The sequence below is a fragment of the Macaca nemestrina genome, chromosome 12 (assembly GCF_043159975.1).
Source record: "Macaca nemestrina isolate mMacNem1 chromosome 12, mMacNem.hap1, whole genome shotgun sequence".
NCBI classification, from domain to species: Eukaryota; Metazoa; Chordata; class Mammalia; order Primates; family Cercopithecidae; genus Macaca; species Macaca nemestrina.
The window spans coordinates 93997854-94013368 of record NC_092136.1 but is presented as its reverse complement, the minus strand read 5'-3'; the positions used below and the strand labels follow the sequence as shown (position 1 = coordinate 94013368).

General features: G+C 39.9%; 1 protein-coding gene across 1 annotated transcript in view; it reads right to left on the bottom strand.

Annotated features, from left to right (window-relative positions):
* The window catches only part of LOC105484343 (hephaestin like 1), a 104832-nt gene that overhangs the window by 12844 nt on the left and 76473 nt on the right, over positions 1–15515 (bottom strand). The window contains exons 12-16 of the mRNA XM_011745864.2: positions 12084–12234; positions 8467–8679; positions 5684–5897; positions 3329–3468; positions 631–771 (exon numbers count right to left, since the gene is read on the bottom strand). Coding sequence (XP_011744166.2) covers positions 631–771; positions 3329–3468; positions 5684–5897; positions 8467–8679; positions 12084–12234 — 859 coding nt within the window. The remainder of the gene's footprint in view (positions 1–630; positions 772–3328; positions 3469–5683; positions 5898–8466; positions 8680–12083; positions 12235–15515) is intronic.

The following is a 15515-nucleotide window of genomic DNA, read 5'->3' as shown; positions in this document are numbered from 1 at the left end:
TGTGAATGTAGTCTCTCTCTCACTCTCAAAATATCTTTTTATAGTCTCTAATTGAAGTTATCTCAAAATTTCTTAATATTTTCAGACCAAGTTTGATTCAGGTAACTGAAACCAAGGAAAGCAAAACCGTGATAAGGGGGAGCTACTATAAGAACAACTATGGAGACAGTAAAAAGATCAGTGGTTGTCAGGGGTTAAGGAAGAGGAAAAAACAAACACCAGAGAACAGAGAATGTTTAGGGCAGTGAAACTATTCTTTATAGGACTACAATGGTAGATACATGTTGTTGTGCATTTGTCAAAACCCTTAGAGTGTATACACCAAGACTGAACCCTAATGTAAATTATAGGCTTTAGGGGATGTGTCAATGTAGGTTAATCAGTTACAACAAATGTACCACTCTGGTGGGGGATGTTGATAATGGGGTTCCTAATGGAGGTTCCTAACGGAGCCCTAGAAATTCCTAAACATTTGGTCATTGGATGAATGATGATCTCATACCAGAGTGACTAGATGATGGCTGAAACACATTGACATTAAGATGAGCTCTTTAAGACCCCTCTGAGGTCAGAAGAGAGTTGACTCCAGTGCTCTTCTTCAAGATGGAGCAGACCTCTGACGCAACTTACCTGGTTTTGTCATGGGCACTTGGAATTGCTTTCCACTATCCATCTCCTCCACACCCTGGGCTGAGATGGAATAGGGCCTACTGGCTTTGTTCTTAAATATGATCAGGATGGTGTCGCCCACCTCGGCATGAATCATTGGGCCTAAAGGCAAAACACAGGACTGTGTGCATTATTATTGCTCTTTCAACATTAGTGTAATTTAAATATAGGCAGTAGTGAGCCAAATAAAATAGTTTGGCTTTAGTTGTTTTTCTGAGAAAGGCATATATAAATCTACTTTGTTTTAGAGAGCAACATTATGTGGTATTAAATATCATGTAGTCTTTAGCAATAGTTAAATTCTGCCTCCTTCATTTATTAGAGGGGCCTTGGGTAAGTGATGTAATCTGTCTGAGTTTCAGTTTCCTCATCTCTAACATTGGTTTAGTAATAACTTTCATGTGGGATTATAGTAAGAATTGAATAAGATAATGTATGTGAAAGTGTTTACTTCAGTGCACTGATACACCATAAGTACTCAGTAAATGCTTAACTTTTTACTACTGAGAAATCATCTCCAGGAAAAGCCATATCCACATGATATGGTGACTTTCAGTTGTAATCTCCCTGTGTACAACCTTTGATAAGTCTGAAATTATTCATTATCTGGTAAATGGATGACAATAATAATGAAGATCCAATGAAATGTGTATAAAAGGAATTTGAAGGATTAGAGTGAAATAAAATCATTTATGTATTAATTTATGATTAATACAGTGACTTCATGAATGCACGTCTAACTCTGTTTCTCAATATTTGTTTACCCAAGGAGACAAGCACTCTTCAGCTCCTCTGGTGTGTGCATTTCTGTTGGAAGCAACCAGGCTGTGTGCCAATGGAGATGAGCCTACACCTGGCTGAGAGGGCCTGTAGCAGCATGACTTGTGCACTGCTTCATGGTGAGTAGACTCCCATTTCAGGAGTGCTTGATCCCTATGGCTCTCTCTTGGGTATTTGGTGCATTCTACATTCACAGGGAGATACACTCACAGTTGGTGGTCTGGCCACACATATCAATTCCTTGCTGATTCAAGCCATGGTTTTAATTGCTTTTCTGAGAAAGGTATATGTAAATCTAAAATTTGTTGGACTGTTATTATTTTCAATTTTCTCTCAATTTCTTAAAACATAAATACATTTAATTAAAATAAATAAATAAAATTTTCTTAAAATATTTAACATGAATCAGGAAGTTCTAAAAAGCACTCATTTTTTCCCCTTAATGGCAAAATTAGAAAAGAAAACCCGAAGGCAAGTGGACTGGGCTGAAAAAAAGAAGAAAACGCTTTGCATGTTCTTAAACAGTACATTTGGTTATAGTTAGAAACAAGTGCCTATGTATGCATATGTTAAAATCATTATTTGTGTACTCATTACCACCTGAATTGCACATGCCTTGCTATACTGGTTGGTAAGAGCAAATGACTACTGATGAATAAGAGCGAATGGGTACTGATTCAGAGCCTGAGAGGTCACTATCAGGGAATAGTAATGAACTGAAGTGTGCCTGCCATGCGTCCAGTTTGAGGAACCCAAGCCTCTCCCTGAGCCGCAGAAAATGAGTAAATGGGCCTCACATTCCTCTGGCTGAAGTGCTGATGGGCTTGCCTCTCATAAAGTCAACTCATTTGTGTCATTTTGCTGAGAAGAACCAAACCAAAGAGCCTTAGAGGCACACCTCAAACCCCTCAGCAGGACCAGCACCTCAGCGTCTTTAAAGCTCTGTCAACATCACAGCTCAAATGAATGAATGTTTCGATCAGGGCTGACTCACTCATTTGATGAGACAAACAAGCTTATCTGTGAACATTAGTAGACTGTGGAAGTGTGGGGTCTACTACACCTCCACATGTATTACATGGATGGAGCATTTAATTTAATAATTTATCAAGCTAGGAGTTGTGGGGCCTTATTCTAATGTTGGAAAGCCCTGTGTAAGACCATACTGTTTATATAAGTTACCTTGTGTATTAAAAAGTGGGCAGGATTTCCAAAAGTCCCTTAGATTTGCCCTCTGCTTTAAGGTCTTATCCCCAAGATGGGGTCAGAGGTGACTTCCCATGAAGAAAAGTGGAGAAGGAAAGCAGGAAGAGCTTATCTCATTGCCAGGTCCGGCAGCTCAGGTTCTGAGAAGGCCATGAATAAGGGCCTCCTAAACTGAGAGGGATCTCTCAGGAAGGAGAAAGCCAGACCTTTCTCCCTTGGCCCCATCTCACATAGGAGCTCTTCTTTTGTCATAAATATGTTCATGGTATGTTGCAATAGCACTGTGCATGGATAACCCAGGACCTTAAGAAGTTATGGAAACATTCTGCCTGCTGTTCTGACACATCAAACTATTTCAAATTAAAACTTCCTAGCTCAGTATAGGGGTTGGAAAGAAGCTTTAGGGTATCATACACTAGTTAGACTGCCCCAACGTCATGGATTCCTATTTGTGTGTTATCTGGTAGCTTATTATGACTATTTTTTGTATGAGTTGAGCACTCAGCACACTCCCCGATAATGGTAGAGCAGGAAAATATTGCACTTGGAGGAATGTAGTCAAGCTACTCTGTTTCTTCTATCCTTTCTCAGCCACAAGTCTAACAGAACACATGAGTGTGTGTGCATGCACATGCTTGGGGCTGATAGTGCACGCCTGAAATCTGTGCCATACCCAGGAGTTCTAAGTGCTCCTCTCGTGGTGGTCGGGCTTTGATCTCCACAAATTCTCCATCCGTGTATTCCCTGTAAACCACCTTCTTGTACTGAGAGCCAATCCAATTTTCAGTGCGGTTCATAAATATATCTCCATGTCTGAAAATCAGAAGCATCAGAAATTAAAGTTGTCAGAAAGCAGAAAAGCTTTGAGCGCTTCTAAGTGATTCAGGGGTACTCTGGAGAAGTGCTCCCCAAACCTGGCTGTGATCAAATGCTCCCTGGGGAGCTGGCCTTTTGCACCAGACTTTCTGGGAGTGAGGCCAGGAATCTGCACTTTAAAGCTCCTTGAGTTCTGATATGGGCAGCCCAGCACCAGTTCATGGCCCACCCTTGGAAATCACTATTGTAATCTTCTGCTAAGCACTGAGTAGGGCCAACCTCAGAGACTCCTAAGGATCCTTTGAGGTTGCACCTCTCTTCTGGGACCATCTAACCTTACATACATGCATCTGCTTGTGTGTGTCATCACACACACTCTCTCTCACACACACACACACACACACATCCACCCTCTACCACCCTGAGTTTCTCCAGATTTCATTTGCATCTTTCTGTACATGGTAATGCTTTTCCACTTTGAAAGATCTCAAGAAGGACTATAGTCATATGTTGTGCATACACCCATATACAAATATAGATAGATACAGTTGATACTTGTTCTTCACCCTAGTTATGTTCTAGAAAGTCATTTTGATAACTGGACTAATAAAGACTGAACAATTGTTCCTAGGGGAAATATAGGGTTAGGTTCCTGCAAACCTCTGGTCATAATATTTTCATCAATTGATCAACATATGACCTTGTTTTATGTCTGTTTCTTTTTGAAGACACATTATTTAATATATATTGCTGAGCTCAACAGCATTAACACTGTTGAGCTCATTAACACTGAGCTCAACAGCCAACAGCGCTATAACTCATGCAAGAACAAAGTACCTCTCACATGTATAAGGCACATCAGAGGCTTCTTGCACTCAGGACACGGCTTCATCACTCTGCTAAGGGGGGCATTCTAAACAGTGAAAGCACCAACATAAAGCACACAAGTGCAAAAAACATGGCACTAAATAGTCTGAAAACAAGGACATTTGTTTACAGTATAAGAGCCGAAACAAGAAGGCAGAGAGACTCCTTGTTTGACCTCAGCTGAAAATGTGTACATCAGGCAACATAAAATTTTGCCACTCTACATGTACCTTCAAATGACCACAAAAATGTCACAGGAATTGATTTTGGGGTTAAAAATAAATTTTAGCAAGTAGGCAAATTTGCAAAAGCAGAATCTACAAATAATGAGGATAGACTGTATGTGTACCGTACATGTATAGTACATTTCATCTATTGCCAAGACAGATCATCACAAAAGACAGATTTTCAAAATCTATTAATTTTATCTCTAAAATACAGTGAGACCTACCCCTTCCATCTCCTTCCACTGAGGGAGCTTGCATTCTCATCTCAGCCACATGTATCACTTACCTATCTTGGGTGGAATTATTCCTAACCATTCTGCCTGCCACCTGTACTCCTCCTTGCCCTCTATTCTCCACACTGCAGTCAGAGGGATCCTAAGCTATACATTTAATCACGCTGATTTTAAGCATTTTTATGATTTCCCACTGCCAAACTCCTCAATTTGACTCTCAAGCCTCACTATCTGCCTTTGCCACCTCCTGAGCCTCATTTCCCATCACTGGCCCCCTCCACTCTGTGCTCTGGTCATTCTAAACATTCACTCTCTTGAACATGATGTGCTCTCCCTCACCTCCAGGCCTTTACACAGGTTGTTCCCTCTGCCACGAACATGCTTCCTTCCTCCTCAAGTGAACTACTCTTCATGTCCCAACTCAAAGACTACTTCCTCCCAGAAGCACCCCCTGACTACTGACCTTCTCCCTACCTTTCCTCAAGACAGGGCTGTGTACTTCTGCCATATCTCCTGCTGCACTCTACCCTTCCCCTCTCATAGTGACTGCCTCACTCCATATACTTGTTCTAAAGTCTTACCGTGGACCAGGAATTCTGCGTAGGAAAGGACCTTGTCTATCCTCTACACTGTTTTACCAGCACATTGCACAATGCCTAGCATATAGTAGGTATTTAATAAATGCATGTATACTTCCACCCTAGACTGTATGATTTCCAAGGGAAGAGAACTTTTCTTCTACTTTCATTTTTCAGGAGTCCCAGTTGCATGTGGTAGTGACCAGCGCAGACACAACCTGGGAATTTGTAGGGAGCCACGCTTGCTAAAGTCCTACGGAGCATGCGCGATCCCACTGAAGAGCCCTGGCGGCGGCGCCTGTGGTACCTTTCCCCTCTTGCGTCCAAGTGCTGCTTTTCGAACTCCCAGTTTTTGTTAGGGGCATAATCCCATTCTACCTCTTCAGCGGCGATGTAAAAAGTTCTTATCATCCCATGTGGCTGCTCAGAAGGGTCCCTGTTGTCACAGCTGTTGACCTCATAGATCTGACCCATGCCTCTCGGGAGGTTGTGCATGGTGGCACAAAACACCTTAAAAATACCTGCAAGAGAAATGGCTCGGCATTGAGTGTGGTGCTCGGTATTTTTGTTGGTGATGGTCTGTTTTTAGCAAACCTGCATATTTTATTCCAAAATAACCAGTTAGGTGGATTTTTAAAATACCAGTCACCTAGTAGTTTAAAATCAGACCCCAAGGGGAATAAATTACTTTGAATATATTTACTTCTGTGGGGAGAAAGATCCTGTCCAAAATTCATTTGTAATAAAAAAAGAAACTTACAATATTGCTACCAAGAAATGACTTCTCTGGGTCTCCTCTATAATAGACACCTATTAGAAGACAGTCTCTCCTGGAAAACCACCAATGACTATCTTAACCCAGCCCAGTTTAAAAACAACTAATTACCGGTAAGCTGATTATCCTAGACAAGGTTCAGATTAAGCCACATTTCTGATGAGTGTTTTGCCCTAAAGGATTTCATAAATTCTAAAGTGCAATAAATATGTAAGGTATTATTATCATTAAAGCCAAGTGTATCACTTCATTAAGCCCTTGAGCAAAGAAGTTTCTCATTTCCAGTGGTAGGTCTATATAATGCTAAATGAAAAGGAAACAGAAAACAGAAAATCAATCAACTGAATTTTTCTATATAACACCAACGATCATGTCTGCCAACAATTATGTAATTTTTAGATTGAATTTTCTAGATGCATTGGCATCAGATAGATATCTCTTAACTGAACTCACCATAAAATCACATAAGACAAATAAAATTATTGAAGATATTAACTCTCAATGAAAATATCGGATCAATAACTCTTCCTTCCCTTTCTCTAGTAGCCTCTGTTTTTAGAGGTGAGGGAGGAGTGTGCCTTTCTTTAACCTTCTACAATGTACAGAGGTATCTTCTATCTGGCTATACATGTAAGTCTGTTGTCTAACCATCGCCAAGTTACTCCTTTTAGATGAGCGAAAACTCAATGGGTTGATTAAGTGGGTACCCACACACACCCAGGCACTGATGAGGACACAGGAGGAAGGGTCTTTATACAAAACCACAGAAAAGACACCTTTGAAGACAGACTTGGAAAGACTGTCTCTGCATTTGTTTTTTTCCAGGCAGCCTATTGTTTATGTGTTGATCATGGCACTTCAATAGTTGAGGAATTGTCTCCTCTAAGAACAAAGAAGATCTTAGACAAGGTAGCATGAAGAAGAAAATAAAATTAATAATAATGATAATAAAAATAGAAGAACATGGAAATGTTTGAGTTGCAGCCTATAGTCTACTCTACCCAGTTTTGAGCACCCTCTTTCTTGACTTATAGGTAAGGGACAGGAATTTGGTGAAATGGCTAAGCTTTTAAGCAGTCACAGATTTATGCTTATCACCAAACATAAACTGGAAAAAGTTGTGAAGCTCTTTAGAAACCTATAGGACATATGGAGTAATAATCAAAGCACTAGAATAAGTAGCTCCATCTCTAAAATTATTCTGGGCGGCTCTAACTTTGAGTGCCTATTTCTATGGATTAAAATAATTTGGCTATTTCACAATCCCCTCCTCTCTTTGGTTTTGAAGAGTGTATTAAAAAAAAAGTTGTGTCCAAGGCATCCCTTGATTTGAGTAATTCATAACTGATCAACTATACTAATGTACAGAGATTGGACACTAGGAAAAATTCACATAGAAAAGACTATGGAGCTCCTAGTCTCAGGCAGTCCTTAGGCAAAGATTTTGAAGCCCAAGCCTTAAGTTCTTAACTGATGACATGGAGACATCTAAACTGCAGTTCCAGTGGAAAGCAAAGAAGTAGAACATCCATTAGTAAACAGCAAGTACTCATCTTAGGTAGCATATTGGTTTCTTGCCAAGACTGATGAAAAAATGGGATTGGAAAAACATGTTCAATGTCCGTAGGGCTTGTTCTCCTCACTTTTCATGCAGTGATTAGCATATGCTACCATGTGTTGCTCTAGATCTTTTATGAAAATGCCCCAATTATCTTATCAACTTGGAATCCCTAAGAGAAGAAGTTCCAGGTACTGGCATTATACAGGGGTCTCCATAAATTCCAGATCCAATGCAGATTGCCCTGTGGGGAAACCAAGGGTGCCCAACGGAATGAAAACAGAGAAGCCCCCCAATCAAAAGGCAGTTATCAGTACCTATGGAAGAGAGACCAGGCTGCAATTATGCCTACATCAATAATCTGGAAGCATCCACTGGGATGTCCATAACTGGTAGATGCTTCAGAGAAGCAACTAAAATTATGTTCATGCTCAATGAGAGCAAAACATGTCCACTTTATCAGGGCTGAATTTTTATGGACTGTGAATCAAAAACATTCTCCTAGGATTTATGCACCAAAGACTTTAGAGGGCTTCTACTTCTGTTTTGTGGATGCTATTTTAGATATTTCCCCTCTGTCCCTTGTACTATGTGTTTGGACAAATAATTCAGGATTCTCTGATTCTAATCGAGACTATATCTATTTCTATACCACTTGAAGTGCACAAAGTCTGTCAATTTCTTCTGCGGGAGGACTGTAAGTGGATGAGCCTGAAGGTAGAAATCTGGTCACCTGAGATGGACCCAGCAAGTTTACCTGCATGGTCTGGCTGCATGAATGCTGTTGTGGCCATGTGGGGAAACAGGGCCAGGGAGTCTCGGTGAGTCCCTCGTAGGTGGATGGTGTTCCCTTGAAAAACAATTCCATGCATGTCGGTGTCAGTGCCCAATCCAATCAGATGCCAGGAAACTCTATCCTTTTTACACATGTTTAGGCCTGGCTGGTTGCCGTACATGTAGCCATTAACAGCTAAATGGAAGAAGAAAGATAGTGAAAAATTATCAGTGTGTATCGGGCAGGGGAGCTTCAAATATGTCAACTGTTTACAAAAGATCCTTGTTTTCAGAGAATAAACAGTACCAGGGAAAAGCCACATGGTGAATCCATTTAAAATGGAGACCAAAATTAACAATGAATAATGAAAATATACGGAAATTATTAAAATGTTGTCTTTAACAACACATATGCAAGAACACTAGTTCAAAGAATGACTAAGGGATAAATCAGATTGTTTATGAAATAATTTCCCCATACTCTTCTCTAAGGCCCTTGATATGAAAACCTTTTTCTTTTGAGGTTATTTTCCTATGATCTCCCTTGTTAAATGTCTCTTCCTCAGTCATTAATTCATTGAATTCTACAAGACCCTCATTTGCCAGTGGGCTTTGCATTTGGTTCTAGAAGTTATCAGACATGCTTTTACTGATTACATGGATTCAGCATTATTTGAAAGATTTTTTAATCAATTGACAGTATGTGTGCATGTGTGTTCAGTGGAGAGGGCTTTTTTTAGGGGGTACTTAAGCTTATATGAGGTTAGCCTTTGAGTAAATAAATTTGCTTTATGATAACTTGTACTTTTTTACCCCAACACAATTACTGGAGGGACTTTATTAATAAATAATGATTAGTTAGATATGAAGACCCTCTGTGCTTCCAGAGTGGAAAATTGTTTTTATCTTTGACATCAACCCCAATCCATTGATAGTCGCTATCTGAAGTAGTGCCTTGAGAAGAATTTAGAAACCACATTCTCACGCTATAGGGATGAATGCCATGATATAACAGCAATGTCTGACTGGTGAATGAACATAATTGCGTCTCATGCTTGATGTCTCTTGGAGAAATAAATATTTCTACCCGCCTCCTACTCTCTACTAAGCCTATAGTAGGACAGAACTATTATCATGCACATGAATGACCTTCTGTTATAATCCCATTATCAAATAAAATTAGTTTTTATTAGGTTAGTGCAAAAGTGATTGCAGTTTTTGCCATTGAAAGTAATTGCAAAAACCGCAATTACTTTTGTACTATCCTAATATTTCTGTGCCTGCAGAACCAGTGGTGCTTGGTAATTGTACTCAGATCTGGGATTATTAGTAGAAATTCCAAGAAATTCTGGCACTTCTGAGAAGAACACCACATTTTCTGAAAAAAAAAATACTTTGATAATGTCTTTGCAAATAAATGATCTAAATCTTGTCCATCAAATGTTAATGAGATCTGAGTATAAATCAAGGTGCTAATAAATTCAGTCCTTGACTCGTTGGTAGAGAATCTTCTCTTGCCTTGGAATGCTTGTTTAAAGCCTCTTTTTCTACAACATTCACTCATCCATTCTTTCTTTCAACAAACATGTTTTGAATACAGGCTATATAATAAACACAACACAAAGTATTGTGTACCATGTCAGGCCTTTTCTTTTTGGCTTTGTTGCTCTCTTCCTTCCACTCCCTGCAAGCAGGACTGAAGCTAGAACTTAATTTATAATCAATGTGACATTTGAATTAAGATGCATTATTTTCCTTGAACTTTGTTTTAACAATGATATATCCTGTATTTATTTATTTATTTATTTTACTTATTTTTTGAAAGAGAGAGAGAGTCTTACCCTGTTGCCCAAGCTGGAGTGCAGTGGAGCCATTATACTTACTTCAGCCTCAACCTCCCAGGCTCAAGAGATCCTCCTACCTCCTACCTCAGCCTCCTGAGTAGCAGCTGGGACTACAGGTGCACACCACCATACCTGGTTAATTTTGTATTTTCTGTAGAGATAGGGTCTCACTATGTTGCCCAGGCTGGTCTTGAACTCCTGGATGCAAGTGATCCTCCCACCTTGACCTCCCAACGTGCTGGGATTACAGGCATGAGCCACTGTGCCTGGACTACATACTGTATTTCTAAATATGAAAGTAGTTTCACATTGCCAAAATAGGGTGGGGCTGGATTTGACGTAGTTCATTCAGTTGTTTACTATTTTTTTAGATGAAGACCTCTCTTATGATAAATTTCTTTTACAATTTAGCCTCTCCAACAAGAAACTGCTATACTTCCTTATTTCTACCTTAATTTCCCCTTTTTATTGTCTACTAAGAAGTTTGGAAACAATATTCCTGTTCAGTTACAGCAAAACTTTTTGTAGAAGATGACACTGAAAATGCACTACTCCGTGCTTTCCATTGGCACAAGAGGGAACTCTGTTGGAAATGAGCATCTGGGACCCTAGGGTCTGTGACCTGGTTGCCATGGGGCAGTTGTAACCTTGGACTATTTTTTACTTCCATGCAAGGAAAGGAGGTTAAGGGCTATTTTGTTATTCTTCCATAATGCTTTAAAAGGCAATACATGGATTTTATGCTGAGTCCTAAAACAAGCAGGTTAGCACCTGTTGTCTTAGGTTACTTGCTTCAGGCACTTTTATTGACTGCACACTCTTGCAAGGCATTGAGTTTGGACTCTCATTACTCTGCTACCTTAGGTAATATGCCTAAGAGTAATGAGCATCCTGTGTTGCCCACGAGCAATTAGCAGGTGGTTTGCTATTGTAACACTTGATAAAAAGAGACAGAGGGAGAATTAAGTAATTCTTCTCAAATGAAGATCTGGGATAGCTACAGATAGTATTTCACAAATTAACACTCACCAGTCACTCATACTACTTAATGAAGTCATTCATACTACTTAATTATAGACACTTTGCTATGTAATGATTATCTCCTATTATCACTTTGGTTTTCCAACTTGATGTTATTGTGAACCCAAGGGGGAGTAGTTTGTCAGTAATTTTCTACATTTATGATGTACTGTGAACTTGGCTAGTTTAAATTTCATTTTATTTATTTATTTATTTTTGAGACGGAGTCTCACTCTGTCACCCAGACTGGGTGCAGTGGCACGATCTTGGCTCACTACAACCTCTGCCTCCAGGTTCAAGCGATTCTCCTTCCTCAGTCTCTTGAGTAGCTGGGACTACAGGTGCGTGCCACCACGCCCAGCTAATTTTTGTATTTTTAGTACAGATGAGATTTCACCATATTGGCCAGGCTAAGTCCCCGGACCTCATGATCTGCCCACCCTGGCCTCCCAAAGTGCTGGGATTACAGGCGTTAGCCACCCGCAGGGCCGCTAGTTTAAATTTTGTGTTCCTTCATCTAAGGCTGATAAAGTGTTCTAGAAGTATTAAATTTCACATCTCTGAGAGATAGGGAGGTTTCACTATACCATCTGAAGCTGAAGGCATGAAATAACTTACTCGTGACCAAGAACAATACCCAAGAAACCAAAATTAAGATAATTAAAACACACCAATCATTTTCACTTCGAATGCAAGTCAGCCTTTCATTTACAGGAGGGAAAGTCATTTGTCATACCATGCATTCGGTTGGATTTCACAAATTCTTTATCTTCTTTGTCAATGCTGAAGGGATGCCAGATAAACTTCTGAATGTTTTCATCAAAATATCTGCTCAGATTCTCATCAAAGACTGTGAACAGTAGGTAAAACTCCTTGTCTATTCCTTTCTACAGAGAAGAAAGAAATGAATACATAAAAAGTGCAGCTTGGAGGAATTCACAGAATTGCTTTCCTTTCAAAGTTCACACAAAGTATTAATAAGTTAGGGTAGATCAACATCAGCTATAGAGTTCCCAGGTCATTTTAAAATCAGGATACTGAATGTTGCTCTGATGAATTTATTCCCCATCCAGAAAATGTGTCTTTCTGGTTACATCCATCCTCCAAGGAAATCAGCCCCTGCTCAGAAGACTTTCTACTCTTTTAGCCTTTGTTGCCAGGCTAGTCCTCACTGACTTCTTCTCCTTACCCTGACCTCCAAGCCCTGGCCCAGCCTCTCTCTCTGACTGCATCTCCCTGTACTCACCTCCTAGCTTGCTCCAGGCACCCTGGCCTTTTGCCCTTCCATGAACACACCAACCTCATTCCTGCCTCAGGGTCTTTCCATGTGCTGTCCCTTCCTCAATTCACTTTTCTGCATGTCACTTTCTCAGAGTGGTCTTCCCTAACCACCCTTCTAAACTAATCACCATCTTTTGCCCAGAAACTCACTCACTTTACCCTATTTTATTCTTCATAGCACTTATCTTCACCTGAAACTGTATTTTATTTACGAAGTCTTTTTTTTTTAACTTTTTCCTACTGCAATGTGAGTTTCCTGAGGGTAGGAACACCTCAGATTCCTCTCTGTTCCTGCATCACCAAGAAAAATGCCTGGAAAAGCAGGCACTCAGTATACATTTCTGAGTGAAATAATGAATTCATGTAACTGATGAGACTTAGCTAAATTATGTTAACTTGAGTGGGCAGTGAGGGGACAGTGGATATGACTTCCCACTGTGTGTATTCCTAATCAGTCTATTTGAGCCTATCTGACCACACAGCATCACAGATTGCTGCAATATGCTTTCCTTTAGAGCTCACCAAGAGAGATGACTAGGTTTTCTCTTCTTTTTAATTTAATTTAAAATTTTGCGATACAGGTGCAGTACGTGCAGATTTGTTACATAGGTAAACATGTGCCATGGTGGTTTGCTGCACCCATCAACCTATCGCCTAGGTATTAAGCACAGCATGCATTAGCTATTTATCTTGATGCTCTCCCTCCCTCCAACCCTACCCCCACAAGCCCCAGTGTGTGTTGTTCCCCGCCCTAGGTCCATGTGTTCTCATTGTTCAGCTCCCACTTATAAGTGAGAACATGCATTGTTTGGTTTTCCGTTCCTGCATAAGTTTGCCAAGGATAATGGCTTCAAGCACTATCCATGTCCCTGCAAGGGACATGATCTCATTCCTTTTTATTGCTGCATAGTATTCCATGGTGTACATGTACCACAATTTTTTATCCAGTCTGTCAAAAGACATGGGATTTTCAGTTGATTCCATGTCATTGCTATTGTGAATAGTGCTGCAATGAACATATGCGTGCATGTATCTTTGTAACAGAATGATTTATATTCCTTTGGGTATATCCCCAGTAATGGGACTGCTGGGTCAAATGGTGTTTCTGATTGTAGGTCTTTGAGGAATCACCACACTGTCTTCCACAATGGTTGAACTAATTTACATTCCCACCAACAGTGTAAAAGTGTTCCTGTTTCTCCACAGCCTTGCCAGCATCTGCCATTTCTTGACTTTTTAATAACTGCCATTCTGAATGGTGTGAGATGGTATCTCATTGTGGTTTTGATTTGCATTTCTCTAATGATCAGTTACATTGAGCTTCTTTTCATAGTTTTATTGGCCGCATAGATGTCTTCTTTTGAAAAGTATCTGGTCATGTCTTTTGCCCACTTTTTAATGGTTTTTTTTTTCTTTTAAATTTGTTTAAGTTCCTTGTAGATTCTGGATGTTAGACCTTCATCAGATGGATAGATTGCAAAAATGTTCTCTCATTCTGTAGGTTGTCTGTTCACTCTGATGATCGTTTCTTTTGCTGTGCAGAAGCTCTTTAGTTTAATTAGAACCCATTTGTCATGCTTTGCTTTTCTTGCAATTGCTTTTGACATTTTCATCATGAAATCTTTGCCTGTGCCTATGCCCTGAATGGTATTGCCTAGATTTTCTTCTAGGGTTTTTATAGTTTTGGGTTTTACATTTAAGTCTTTAATCCATCTTGAGTTAATTTTTGTAAAAGGTGTAAGGAAGGGGTCCAGTTTCAATATTCTGCATATGGCTAGCCAGTTCTCCCAGCACCACTTATTCAATAGGGAATCCTTTCCCCATTTTGTTTTTGTCAGGTTTGTCAAAGATCAGATGGTTGTAGATGTGCTGTATTATTTCTGAGTTCTCTATTTTGTCCAATTGCTCTATGTGTCTGACTTTGTATCAGTACAATGCTGTTTTGGTTACTGTAGCCTTGTTGTATAGTTTGAAATCGGGTACTGTGATGCTTCCAGCTTTGTTCCTTTTGCTTAGGATTGCCTTGGTTATATGGGCTCTTTTTTGGTTCCATATGAATTTTAAAGTTGTTGTTTCTAATTCTGTGAAGAATAGAGGTGACCATCCTTTCCATCCCTCAATGCCTTCTTGTCTCTAACACACTCCCCACCCAAGCCACCTTCATCCTGCTGCATGCTGTGGAGGGACCCTCAACAATGTCATCTGACCACATCTCTTTCCTTATGTTGGACAATGCAGTCTCACCTCATGGTGTTCTGGTTCCTGCCTACCTGTTCAGCCTCATCTCTTGACTCTTTCCTCCTGGCACTTTGAAGCAAGGCCAAGCTCCTTGTTGCCCTCTGCACTTGCTGTGTTCTGCATCCCTCTGCCCTTCGTGCACATATTCCCTCAGCTTTGATAGTCTGCCACTCTTTTCTCTTGCAAACCACTAAGCAACCTCATGGTTCTGCTTAGCTGCCCACTTCTGTGATGCTTTCCTAACTCCTCATCAACAATGTGAGTACTCCTTGCTCCTACTATCCCTTATATATAGTTATTTCCTTAATTATGTGATGCTTTAGAAGGCAGTGGTATAAGAGCATAAGCTACAGAAGAAAACAATGAAGACTTGAAAGTTTTTGGAATAAAATGTTAAAAATTTGAAGAACATAAAAGATCAAAATGTTTTTTAAAAGATCATGGGCTATGTGAACAGAAAAACCTAGGTTCTAATGCTATTCTTCTGTTCACCCACTATGAAGCCTGGAGCAAGTGATTTATCCTCTCTAAGCCCTAATTCCCTCACTTGCAACATGAGGGCAATAGTAGTCCCCACATCACGTTTTTTGTGAAGATTAAATGAGATGACTTAGCTAAAGCACTCAACACAACAACTGACAAATATTAA